At 39.4% G+C, this 13771-nt stretch overlaps 1 protein-coding gene across 1 annotated transcript in view; it reads left to right on the top strand.

The window, feature by feature from the left end:
- LOC124156142 (cytospin-A-like) overlaps positions 1–6748 on the top strand; it is a 526115-nt gene extending 519367 nt beyond the window's left edge. Inside the window, exons 15-19 of the mRNA XM_046530489.1 lie at positions 1473–1763; positions 3640–3885; positions 4182–4331; positions 4674–4951; positions 5604–6748. Coding sequence (XP_046386445.1) covers positions 1473–1763; positions 3640–3885; positions 4182–4331; positions 4674–4951; positions 5604–5693 — 1055 coding nt within the window. The 3' untranslated portion in view covers positions 5694–6748. The remainder of the gene's footprint in view (positions 1–1472; positions 1764–3639; positions 3886–4181; positions 4332–4673; positions 4952–5603) is intronic.
- The last annotated feature ends 7023 nt before the right edge of the window (positions 6749–13771 follow it).

Raw genomic sequence — 13771 nt, 5'->3', positions numbered from 1 at the left:
GGTAGTTCAGTTGTTCAAATTTTAGAACATATGGTGGCATCCAAAAGAAGTTACTGGAGGGATGCCACCATTTTATATTTGGCTTGGTTTTTCTATTTGTAATTAGAGATATTTATCATTCCAAGATATCCTCCATTATCTTTGGTGTAGTTTGTTTCCTCTTCACTGCCATGGTTGGCGTTTGAATCACTTCCTGCTTTGCCTGTGCCTTATTGACTCACACATTTTTGTAGCTTTGTTGATTCATATTAATTACACACTGCCCTTTTATTTACCATTGGAGATTCTCTTTTATTTACCATTGAAGATCACATTTACATTATCATTGCCATTCATGAACTTATATATTCTTTTTCATTAACTTTGATTTCTACTCTACGAGGTCAGGGGCTAAAGAATTCTCAATATTTTTGGATAGAAGCCATGAGTTAGATACATTGAAGGAACACATGGTGGTTGTAACATCTGCTGTCTTCCATAATCATTACAGGCTTATTATGATACAAAAATTCTAATGGTTATAGGATCTTCATTACTCTTGAGTCCTTGGCTCCCTTTCTGCATTGTCATCTTAGTCTCAGTTTTTGTTGTTTTTTTTTAAGACAAAAGTGATATTATTGGTATTTCTCTCAGTATCTAAACATAATGGATAAATATCCAGTTAAATTAAGGGAATTGGAAATTTGGAAAAACCTCTCCGGTGAAGATAAGAATAAATTTCTTCTTATGTGGTTATTATCCTCACTCTCTTCATGTTTGGTTGTTTTCAGTTAAAATACTGGTGTGGTGTTATCAAGAGAGGTATGAAAGTAATTTTCTAAGAAGACTCTTGCCATAAGAAGGTTATAAATGGGGAAGAATTATTATTGTTTGTGGAACCACGTTTTAGCTTATGTGTTCTGTCTTCAGGTTTGACATTTGTTTAATTTTCATAACAAAAATGAAGTTCAAATTACCAATTGCATTCAGTTATATTTTTTGTGCAAAATTTGTCTGGCAAGGGCACTCCATTTATTTCTAATCCATGACCATAGATGTTGAGCATTTACAACTTATTTCTAATCTAATTAGATGTACCTACCTATTTGAGACATCATTGCTTTCTTTTTTATTAGTTTTCATTCTTTTTCTCACCTCTGGAAGAGTGTATGCTTAATTTTTTGTTTATGGCATCAGTGTTATTTTCTTACTTTCTTTCAATTGAAATCTTTCACCATGAGTTTCATTGCTACACATGTACAAAGTTTATATGTTTGTATTCTTTGGCATCTATTCTTTTTATTACCTCATGTTCCGGAGCTGAATGTAAACATCTCCTTTTGCTGTTTGATTAGTGGTAGTTTTTGATTTGTATTAATTTTGGATAGTTCAGTATTTGAAGCTTGCTTACGTATTGAAGTTAGCTGTGATTATCGCCTTAGTTTGGTTGCTGATTTTTACACTCACACGATTCATTTCCTTGTCCTCCACAGCTGCCCCAAGACCGTTGTCTCCATCTTCCACCGGCAACCTTACCTCTTCTTCTTCGACTATAAGCGAGTGTCGTGGGCTAGCCCTCCGCACAGTATCTGCACCACCCGCCAGTGCTGCTGCAGGATCCGAGGGGGCAAACGTTGGAGCCATCCTCAACTCTGTGATGCAGCAGCAAGAGGCATTCGCTGTGCGCAGGCAGAAGCCTGGGGGAATCTCAAGGGCTGACAGCAGGCTCTCTGTCAAGTCTCTGATTGAAAGCATTGAAAATGCAACCAAACAAGTCAAGGCTGGTAAGTGTCAATTTGATTCACTCTGATTTCACTGTCTTAAGTAGTTTTGAGTGACTGCTGCAAACATTGACTGTGCAGCGAGCATATGGGATCTGGTGCATAAGAACATAATCCAGGAACTTAGTAGAATACAAAGGAAAGCTGCGTGATTCGTCAAAAACTGCTACTACAGTCCAGCTGGTGAGAGTTGTCCGTTGACAGTTCAAAAGGAGGGGCAAAGAACCCTCCGCCAGCACAGTTTTCAGCCAATCGCTGTCCCCCAAACACACCTCACACCCTCCCGTAGTCATACAACGTTGTCACATGCATATGAAGCACTGAAATAAGCCGGAGCCACCAAAACAAGCCTTTTCTTCCAATCACCGAAAGGATTCTTCCCTTGGGTCTTCTTGCTCTTCGTCCCTTCTGCCTCCTTTCCAAAGGGAAGCCTTTTGTTTACACGTGAGGTGGGCGTTTCCCTCTCTTACTTGGCAACTTTGCCCCCTACACCTTCTGTCTGTCTATCATCTGACAACTGTCGGTGGCCGGACTGTTACTAATGGAATGTAGGAAATGAATTTTTCATATGTGGTAAAATGGTTAGGATATCTTTCAACCTAGAAAATCTGGAAAACCCGAGGAAATTTTTTAGGTCCTGTAGAACTTGGGGACTAAAAGCATTTTCCTGAATTTGTGTGTCCAATATACTCCAGGGCTGAATGTGCCCCTACCTTCCTTCTGCTTAGCTTAACGTCGCACTGGGATCACCACTCATTTGTTACTGTGCTCGAATGTGTTATATAACAAGTTAGATATCTTTTTGTATTTCTTTTTTACTCTGGTTGGTTTGAATGAGTAAGGGGAGACCGTACCTCTCACTAAGCCAAAGGTGTGTGAATTAAAAGTATTCAGGGAAGAATGAGTTCCGCTTCATGGGCCTCGCTTACTGCCCTGCAAAATGGCTTCCATACTCTGCTGCAATTGGTTGGCTGCTAGTGAGTTTCACTTTTTAGTATGGTATTTGGAGGAGGCGACAAACAGCTGAGGTTATTTACGGCATTAGAAGAAGGGTTGGGAGAGAAGGGTGGAGAGAAACTTGGCGTCACCTTTAGCCCACTCGTTACTAAAGGCACCAAGGGGACCACAGTTTAACGACCCATCCAACAGATGGAGTGGCACACTTGAAGTACCCTCCACAAGGCACTCAAGTAAGGATCGGGCATCCTCTGAAAATTCTCTACCAAAGCTGGGATTTGATCCTGGACCGACTGGGTGGGAAGACAATGCTTAAGCCACCACGTCAACCCAATCTCCTCCATTTTTGTTGACAGAGAAATGGTCAAAAACCTTGCACACTGCCAGAGTAATCAGAAACCTTGTGGCTACGCTTGATGGCAAATTCTCAAATACAGCCATACCTGCCTGGTCTCCCAAGAAATGGTCCCTCACTTTTCTGTGCCCCTCACAACACTCCTACTAGACACAGATTTGGGCAAAACAAATTGTCAGAGAACACCCAAGTCACTGCTGAGTCTCCCAAATCCAATCATGCTTGGCGGTAGACCGAGAACTCAAGACAAATGAGTGGTCGAGCACAGCCATAGTCAGTGTCAGTTAACTGGAGACTCGAGTGAATATATTTGATTCCACCCCAGTCGAGTTAAATTTAGCTTGTTTCGGAGATGCTTTGCAGGGCTCTAAGAGGGTTGCACAGTAGGGATTCTTGTTTGGGTCTCTGAAGGCTTCACCTGGGATTTGAAGCTAGAATCCTTTGATTAACAGCTAATTGGTGTTCCCACCAAGACACCACTTTCCCTCTTTTGTGTTTGTAGATATTTTTTATGTAATTTACTCTGTATCTACGAATTACTGATTTAATATCTTTGAAAATTTTTAGGTCCTGGGGGTGGCAGTAGAAGTAGTTCCTCTTCAAGCCTGAACAGTATCACTTGTTCAGATCCAAGAGGAGGCATGCCTTTGAAAAATCCCTCTAATAATCCCCAAAGTCCAACAATTACCACAGATGCCACAGATTGTGATGTTTTCTCCGTTGGAAATGGGAGCATAAAGGCACCATTGCGTGACCAACAACAAAACAACCAAGTGGTGTCTAGTACACAGAGGAAACCTTTGACTTTATCAGGTATGGAATTGCCATAGGTTGTATACTCTTTTATAAGATTTGCCATAGGTTAGAGGAGAATATTTTTGTTTTGTAGTGAAATAGCATGTGTCAGTGGGACCTGTCTTCTTTCTATCATAATCAAATTATCTTTTACGTGAATTGATACGTATGTATATGATTTCACCCCTTAAATCATCATACTCATGAGCTATTTTTGTATAGTTATAGTAATCAAAAGATTTCATTATTATATCAACTCACTCAGCAATGCAGAATGATTTTTTTTTAAATCCTGTTTTTTTATTTCATTTTAGATACCATGTATAGCAACCCACGCTTTTATGAGTCCTTGAAAGAAAGTGCCGGGGGTGTTAGCAAGAACCTTGATGAACCCATACCCCGAAAAGTATCCATCCTGGCAAAGAGGTTAGATATTGTTCGCCGGACCAGTTTTGGAGATCTGAGTAAGTATAAGTGTATTTTCTTCTCATTCATTATTATTCTCTTGAATGAAAACTCTTATGTGCATAGAAATAGCATTTTCTAATTAGTTATGAAAAGTGAATCACCATCCTTCAATATTTCGAACTTTTCAAAAAAAGTAACTTGTATCATTAATCATTGAACAATTTTTTCCTGTTTGAAATATGTATATATGTAATGGCTTAGCTTTTTGGTTTCAAGTTAGACTTGTTGAATACCCTATGTTATTAGTGTGTTGTTTGGTTAGGGGGAAAATATTTTTCCCATCGAATAATTTACTGTGGATCCATTTCATTGTATCTTTCAATCTTGAATGTTTACAGACCCGGAAAGGAAAGATCCTTTGTCAGCTCTTGTGAGGAATGGTGGGTCTCGCAGGAACGCATTGCTGAAGTGGTGCCAGAATAAGACTGTCGGTTACCGCAATATTGATATAACCAACTTCAGCAGCTCGTGGAATGATGGATTGGCATTCTGTGCTCTGCTCCATACTTACCTGCCAGAACGCATCCCCTACGATACCCTCACACCAACGGAAAAGAGAAAGAACTTCTCATTGGCCTTCAGTGCTGCTGAGTCTGTAGGCATTGTCACAAGTCTGGTGAGTGTGACCTTTATTAAATGTTTTAAGAATTAGTCATCAATAGTCATAAATCCTGAGATTGGTTTGACGCAGCTCTCCACTTTACTCACCTATCTTCTTTAATATTTTAACACCTTCTTAATTCTTCTGCTGTACGCTCTTCGTCTCCCTCTCTATGAATCTTATCTAATACTTTGTTTTCTTTGCATTGATTTTCTGCTAAAATCTATTCATTGTTTTTTCAATAGTTATTTTCTTCAGGTTATTTTCTTCTCTTTCTCTGCCTTAGTTTAGAGACCAAAGTCTTCGCACCAGCTCTTACATCCTGTTTGACTATTTTTTGTATTTTTTTATATTTTTTTATCACCTGATTAGTGCTTTCTCAGTAGTTTGTGTTGGAATTCATCCTGTAGAAATTTGGAAAATGAAAATAGTTAATTTTCCAGAATCAAATTTAGCAATTTTAAGCTTCAGTCTCAGATGCCTTGAATCTCTGCTGTTTAATATTTATTTACAGTTGTTGCTATTCCATCAGAAATTGAAATGCATTTGAAAAAATGGAATGATCAAATGCCTTCTGTTTATAATACTCGTACAATTTAATGTCTGCGGTGAAGTCATCTGGAATTTTGATCAGGTCTAAAATATTTTCCTCCTATTATTTTCATAGAACATCAACAAGATGATCCAACAGGAACGTCCAGATTGGGAGCAAGTGATGGCATATGTAACATCCATTTACAAACACTTTGAAACGTGATTACCTAAGAGGGATGAAGATGAGAAATTTCGAAATTCTTAGTGGAACTCTTGACAGTGTAGTCTCCATTTGATCCTAAAGCTTTTTACCAAAGACTGCTCAGCTGTGAAATTTTTCAGTAATGGTGTGCTTAAATTAGAGTGAACTTGTATAATTGTGTGTATGATTGTGTTTGTGTGTGTTATAACCAGCAGGAGTGGACAAATGGTGGAACTGTTGTAAAAGGAAGGGTAGTATCCATTGCTTTGCTGAAGGTTCCTCATTCAAGACATTGAACCCCTGGAATTGTATTGCTTTTCAATGTAGCTTGAGAAGAAGTGAAAATGGGTGATAGAATGATTTTTTTCTTCATGCTCTGGAGATTCATGGTATACCTATGATCTTTCTCGGTGGACGTCTCTGTGTGGATGTTGCTTGCAGAATCCCTAATAATTGTCAACGCTGTAGCAGCATGGGATGGTTCTTTTCAATGGTGGACTATTGATATTACTTTGAGGGGTAGGAAAAGCTGTGTATGCTTCGGAACCCCAGTAGGCAAGGTGGTGATATTGTTACTGCCAATGGCTGTTGATACGTACTTGGTCAGTTTTATTTTTTGAGAGCCCCTTGTGCCAGAAGCTCAGCTACTCATCTAGTCAAGCTAACTTGATGGCAGGAGAGTATATTGGCATACAAGAAGATGATTTAGTCTGTGATATTTGTCAGACTGAGAATTGCAGTTTAGGCTGCTGATATTTTTTGTTTGCTGAATGTTCTCTTTTCTGTTTCCATCTTTGCATTGTCAACCACTCAAATGGGATGGTGTAATTTTATTTTGAAACGATGGAGAGCATCATGAAATCTGCTCCTGCTCATATTCCTCTAAATGTTTTCAAGTTGTGTTGATGTCATTTATTTGTCTTCTTAAATGTTATTAATATAGGAGGAGACTGTTAACAAAATTTCAAGAAAAGTGTTTTGTTCCTATTAGCTCTTGCTAGGGTCATAAAATGTATAGGCTTTTGACATATGTATGTTAGTGAAATTGTGGAGCAGTATTAAAAAACAAATGTCAACATATCCTATCTATATACAGCCCTTGTGGTGACTGACTCACTCATGGATACAAATTCCCGACCACTTCTAGAAGTGCTGGAGAGCTGAAATTTGGCACGCGTGCGGGGAACCGGAAATGATCCGGAGGAAAAATCCGAAAACCGGAAGTTTCCGCCACGTGTCGTCGCTAGGACGACAAAATGGCCGAAATCGCGCTTTTTCCGGGGACCGTCTTTCGGTTTTAATTTTACTGCGCGCGAACCGTACGTGCCACATGCATGGTTAGTGCAGTTTTTGAAAGCTAATAAACGTGGGCACGTAATTCTGTAATGTTCTTAGTTTCTGTTAAAGAAACTTGTAGCCAAAATGGCGTCCAAAAATTGGTTTTTCGAAAATAATTTCATCCCTTCCGCTCCCCTCGACTTAATTTCAAGTGTATGATAACGAAAATGATTATTATATATGCTCATAACATCGTCTACGAAATGTAGGTGACAATTTTCTTTCGTCGTCCTTGGTTACTCAGAAAAAAATTAAAATATTCCGAAAATCACCGAAAATTACGATTTCCAAAAGATTAACACAAGATTATGTCAATTTTAACCTGACCGATTTCTTTCAAACTCTGCAGTTACATACACTTATTTATTGTCTTTCAGAAAACATGAACGTTTAATAAATGATTTCATGTGTTTAACCTTAAAAAAATAAAATGGCGGGCACTACTCACTTTTTTCGGGGACTGGTTTGCTTTTTATTGTATTACTCTCGAAATATGGATGTCATAGGGCACACTTCTGTTAGATATGACAGTAAATGAATGTGACCATATAGTATCGTCATCTTTAAACCCCCCGAAACCCCCTAAAAAATTAAAATTTGCACATAAGTAACCTTTTTGGGTACTTTTCGTCACAATTCCGCCGCTTTTCCAATCCTTACCACTCATCCCTACGGAATTGATGTGGACGATTGATCACCGCTGGCAGTAAAAACCTATAAACCCCCGGTAAACCCTCATACACCCCCCAAAAAATTAAATTTTGCATAGAAGTCTACTTTTTGGGTACTTTTCGTGACTATTCCACCGCCCCCAACGACTCATCCCCACGGAATTTATGTAAATGGATGGTGACCGCCAGGAGTACGCACATTTAAACCCCCGATATCCCCCTGAAATCCCTCCCAATCGTAAAATGTGTCATTTAGTCTCCTATTTGGGTACTTCTCGCAAACATTACGCCACACTACCCGTACCCTCTGAGCTCTTGATCCGGAATATTTGGTGAGGGCGAGCAACCGTAAACCATACGGGAAAAAATACCAGAAACCTTTCGCTTTTCCGCCTAGTCGCCATTCCGAGTAGTTTTCGTCACAATTTAACCGGTGCCCCAACCACTTATTAAAACCCCCGATAACCCCGTGAAACCTCCCAAAAAATGTCTAATAAATCGCCTCTCCAGGTAAAAGAATCGTCAGACCACTGTTCCGGACCCCTAGGACTTATCGGCACGGAATTTATGAGAACGATTTGTGACCAATGGTTTAACACAAGTATAAACCCCCCGGTATTCCGTTGGAACCCCCGCAAAAAATGAAAAACTTGCCATTAAGTCTTCTTTTATGGGTACTTGTCGCCACTATTACTCCGCATTGCACTATCCTTTACAATCATCGCTACGTGATCACTGTGGACGATTAGTGACCGCATGCGTAACACATTAAAACCCCCGAATCCCCCTGGGCACCCCTCTCGGTGAGGAAGAGCATTAATGAAGACTAAGCGGAGCAGCCGCGGGGGGGCTCCTCGACCCCAAGGCGGCGAAGCCGCCCCACAACGAGGAACGGCGAAGCCGTTCCGAGTAGTGACTGGCGTAGGCGAGGGGGAGCTTCAGTAACCCTCGGGCGGCGAAGCCGCCCCGATGTTCAAGCGGCGCAGCCGCTGTAGACTCCACCCATCTCAACTCACACTCAATCCCTGGGCGGCGAAGCCGCCCTTCAGCGAGGAACGGCGAAGCCGTTTCGAGGAATGAGTGGGGCGCCTCCTTACCCCCTGGCCGGCGAAGCCGGCCCCTAGCTGAGGTGAGATTATTCCAACTTTGAAAGTCTTCGAGCGACCACAAATGTCGACGGCGAAGCCGGAACCGGGGTTTTTAAGGGGCGGAGCCCCTTAACGAGCGCGCGGAGCGTGCGAGTTCTTATTTTATAAAATTGCCAGTGCATCTGATGTAAGGAAAAATTTTGTGAGTTTTGTTGAAAAAATATAGAAATGAGAAATGCAGTGTAGCCGTATTTTTCTATGTTACCCTACTGTTGCTCAGAGAATTGATATTTTTATTTTATGTATCAGTGTATCACATTGAATTATATGTGGCCTTGTAGTAGGGCAAGGGCCTAATCACATCCAGTAAGATCATGGAAGTGAATATGTATTGAAATTACTTATTGCTTGCCACAGTTGCAAAAAAATATGGCCATGCTGTCACTGCAAAAGTAGATGCAAGAATGTGTGGTGACAAGCAATGTATTTTAGGTTTCTTTGCTTAATAAGGAGGAAATTCAGTTACTGATTCCCCGTAGGTATTGTTACGTTTGTGAACTTTCCTTCAGAAGAATACAAATAAGCAATATGGACCTGAGAGAGAACATGATTGATAAACAGTAATGATCAGTCTTGCCAGGGCTGGTCTGAAATGGATGTCATCCCAGGAGTATCTCTTGTGGCAGCTTATTTCCTAAGGAAGACAGTAGCCGTACTAGAAGCAGTCAGGAAAAATATGAGTTGCATAATTTTTTTAAATATTTTAGTAATTTCTAATGGAATCTTGGATCATCTCTCTAAACCTCGGCACCAAGTAGTCAAACATGTTCAACCAGGAACAACTTGAGAAAAATGTACCAGCAGTGTTAGCTCCATAGAACCCCTTATAATAAATTTTATTCTCAGTTTCTAGCAGTTTAATTTTACATAAAAAATTAAATGCTCTGTGAAGCCGTCACCTAGTTTAAACTCTTTATTAAAGATTTCATTGTACCACTGCAGGTGCTGGAGGAACACATGACTTCATTCGTAATCAACTTGACTTGGTTGTTCAGTGCAAATCATAAGGACACAGCAGTCACTTTCATTTCCAATTTCCATAGTAGGCTGAATTAAAGCTGCCTTGTAGCATATGTAAGTTGTGGAACAGGGACGAGGCAATGCATAATCTTTAGTGATAGCGTATTGGTGGAATAGACAGCAGTATGATTGGAAAGTATGTCAGGTAAGAGCTATGAAAGGAACTTCTGACTGTCACTGGTTCTAGCAAGAACTTTAAAATTTTTCCTGCCACATGCTGCAACAACTGTTCCTATCAGCCTTCAAGTTCATGGGCTACCATAGACTTCTTGCAGAGTTGATGGATACAGCTCAAGTCCTGTTCTTGGCATGTATTGGACAGCAGAAATACTTGAGGATAGTTAAGAAAGGTTGAAGCACCAACTTTAAGTGGTACAGGTCCTTGATAATTTCTGCAGCTCAATTAGGTCCTCTTGTCCAAGCTGATTGCCATAATGTAGAAAAGAAAATTGTATCATTATGTTGCCAAAACAATCAGGAATAATCAAGTGGGCCATCTTCCTCTGTAGACTTATGTGCCCCAACGTTCTGCTTGAATTAAACATCCTATAAAGGGGATTTCATCACTTTTATCTATAGTCAATGTAAAAAGGAACTCGTATGCATGCAGATACTGAGGGAATCCAGTCCAAGTGGAAATATTATGAATCCAATTATTCATCTCAGCCACAGGGATGACCTTTTGACCATTATTGTACCACTGAGAGGTAAGTGCCACATTTTCTGCATTGGAAACTCAACTGACCAATTAATTGCTGAGAGTCTAATACCATTTACGCTTCTCAGACGATTTGGAAATATGCAGGTATCAAGTCTTATCCAATCAGACAGTTCCTGAAGCAGATGCAAACTCTTTAGATTTAAGCCAATTAGGTCATCAAATCTGTAGATTTTTATGGAGTTCAGGTTCTATAAGGAACCTCCTAACTGATTAAAGTATTGAGCTTGCATTTATTTTGGTGGTTTGGTGGGTGAAAGGGTTCTGTGAAGGGGCGACGATCCAAAGGAAGAATCCTTTGTTTTGATATTAGAAGAAATGGTTGTTTTTGGTGGTTCAGGCTTATTTCAGTACTTCATATGCATGTGACAGAGTTGTATGACTAGATGAGGGTGTGAGGTGCATTTGGGGAACAGCGATTGGCTGCAAACCGTGCCAGCACAGGGTTATCCGCTCCTTTTGCGCTGTTGTCGGGCAACTCTTGCCGACCAGACTGCATTCCTCTTCAATTTTATGACTCTACAGTAGACATAATCCAAAAAAAAAATTAAAGAAAACTTGATGAGCGTCTCAGTGTGATAAACCTGGGAGCTGGTAGGCCTTTGGTGAAAATATTAGCAAGTTTATCTTTTGAACATACATGTTCTGCATTTATAATTATTTGATTGTAGAGTTGACGGATAAAGTTATACTTCACATTCACATGCGTCAGTCTTCAATGTTCCCACTTTTGCAATGATCGCATACAGGTAGGCCTTATTATCTTTGAATACTTGAATTAGTAACTTCAGTGGAATCCAATAATTATCCTTTAAATATGTCAACCAGAGTAACTCAGCAGCAGCTGTTGAAATGGCTATGTACTATGATTCCGTAGATGAAAAAACAACACTAGTCTGTTTGTTTTTGGCCCAACAAGACATGTTTCCAAAAACTTGTGGGATAAAGCCCGAGGTAGGTCCTGAGTTCCAATTTGAGTCAGCATAAGCCAGAAGAACATTATTCCTTGATTCCTCTTCCGATAACACAACTTCATTTTGACAATGCATTTTCTTGCTCAGATCTCTATTTAAACAGGTCCAAAGTTGTTCTGAAGGGCATTTTTGATATCTGCTCTAAAGGTTGGTTTGCAACACTCAAATATGGCCTCATTGTGTACGTCAAACAACCATGCAATTAATTCTCTAAATGACTGACAAGTCTTCTTTCCCCCTTGATTTACAGTTTAACTTCCATGGATGTCTTGATGGGTTACCGTCGTGCATGTTAAATCATTTTAACAAACTATCCGGATAGGATGGTTGGCTTAGATACATTTCTCCATCCTTCCTTGAAATCTCGATTCCCAGAAATATTTGCAGTTCTCCTAATTCCTTGATTGAAACCTCTGCTTCAGTTTGAATTTTATTTCCTCGGTTATCTCTTTATTATTACATACCGGACATGCTACATGCTATCCGGAAGTCATCATAATACAGCACAAGATAAATGACAATACTTTTTACTGCATTAGAATAAAAAATCAGTTATCTCCTTACCACTGAGTGAATTCGATAGAAATAAGAAATGAGAGAATGGATTGATTCCATGCCAATGACACCTGCTTCAAACCATAGAGAGCCTTCTGCAACTTACGCAACTTCTATTAGGAATGTCTCCCACTCCTTCAGGAATGAATATGTATATCTTCTCTTCGAGTTCTCTATGCATAAAAGCATTAGTGACATCCAGTTCCTCCAGTCCAAGTTCACTTTCAACAACCAGCAGGACCCTCACTACAGTGGTGCCGACTCCATGGGACCTGAGGGGGCTCGAGCCCCCTAAAAAATTCGTTATGGTTGTGAGGAAAAAATATGTCAGACTTCTTGATTTTCCCTGGAGTGTTCAGATATCAAGATTCGAGTTATCAGGGTTCTAATGTTGATCGTATGACTCTTCTAAAATGCTTAAAAAACTTAAAAATCACTACTTGTAAAATTTCCCAGGGCAAGATCCCTGGTTTAGGTCCCCCCAATATTTTTCTAAGTCGGCATCCCTGACTCACAATTGCAAATTGAGCCACTGGTGCATATGTTTATCGTAGTCATATCCTTTCCTCTGAGAGCATCCTTTAATTACGAATCTAGCCTTGTACTTTTCAATATTTCCATCCCTGTCCCTTTTCAATTTGAAGGCCCATTTACCAGAAATAGCCTTTCTTCCACAGGGGTAGATTGGTATAAATTTAAGTCTTTTTTCCTTGATTGAATTCAGTTCTTCCTTTTGCAACTTTTTGTAATTTTCCAGTACATCATTTACATAATTTTCAGCGCTCAGCACAAGATCAGCATAATCCAGCAGCTATTTTGGTGTCTTCATCTTCCTGGTAGATCATCGTGGGGTTTCCTTTCCAGTTTAATTTATTTGAATTTAATTTTCAACTTCCTCTTCATCACTAGGCAGTTCTGGTATGGTAAATCCATCACGATCCCGTTTGAAGGTTTCATTTGTAAGTTCTTCCATGGCATCATATTCTTGTTCAATCTTTCCTGATTCCTCTCCATGTTCCTCAGTTCAGTCCTCACTTGATGTGTTTCCATAGTGGAGCACTATGTTTCTCTCTGTAAAAATTTTTCACTCTTCCAGCCACCATAGCCCATACCCATGCGAACAGTAACAAGTGAAATAACACTTCAAGGACTTGCTGTCAAACTTCCCACATAGCACAAAATATCTTCTACATGGTTAGAAAATATCTTCAATGTCTTGGATATTTTAAATATCTACTGTAGAGTCTAGAAAATGTCTTCAATGTCTTGGATACTTTAAATATCTACTAGATGTCTACAAAATATCTTCAACGTCTTGGATATTTTAAATATCTACTAGAGTCTAGAAAATGCCTTCAAAGTCTTGGATATTTTAAATATCTACTAGATGTCTACAAAATATCTTCTGCGTCTTGGATATTTTAAATATCTATTAGAGGCTAGAAAATGTCTTCAATGTCTTGGATATTATAAAAATCTTCTAGATGTCTAGAATGTGTCTTTTTGAGTGGAGATTCTTTTTGTATATGTCCAGTGAAATCAAAATTGATAGGTAACTATGAATTGTCTCAGCTTAGTTACCATCAATAAACAAATCCAATTCAATGGAATGAAAGTTATATCAAAATTCTAGTCCCTGCTTTTTATAACTGATTTAAAACTATTTTTTTACTAG

This window comes from Ischnura elegans, chromosome 3, assembly GCF_921293095.1.
Source record: "Ischnura elegans chromosome 3, ioIscEleg1.1, whole genome shotgun sequence".
Classification (NCBI taxonomy): Eukaryota; Metazoa; Arthropoda; class Insecta; order Odonata; family Coenagrionidae; genus Ischnura; species Ischnura elegans.
Note: the sequence above shows the minus strand (reverse complement) of the source record. Positions and strands in the feature narration are given on the sequence as shown.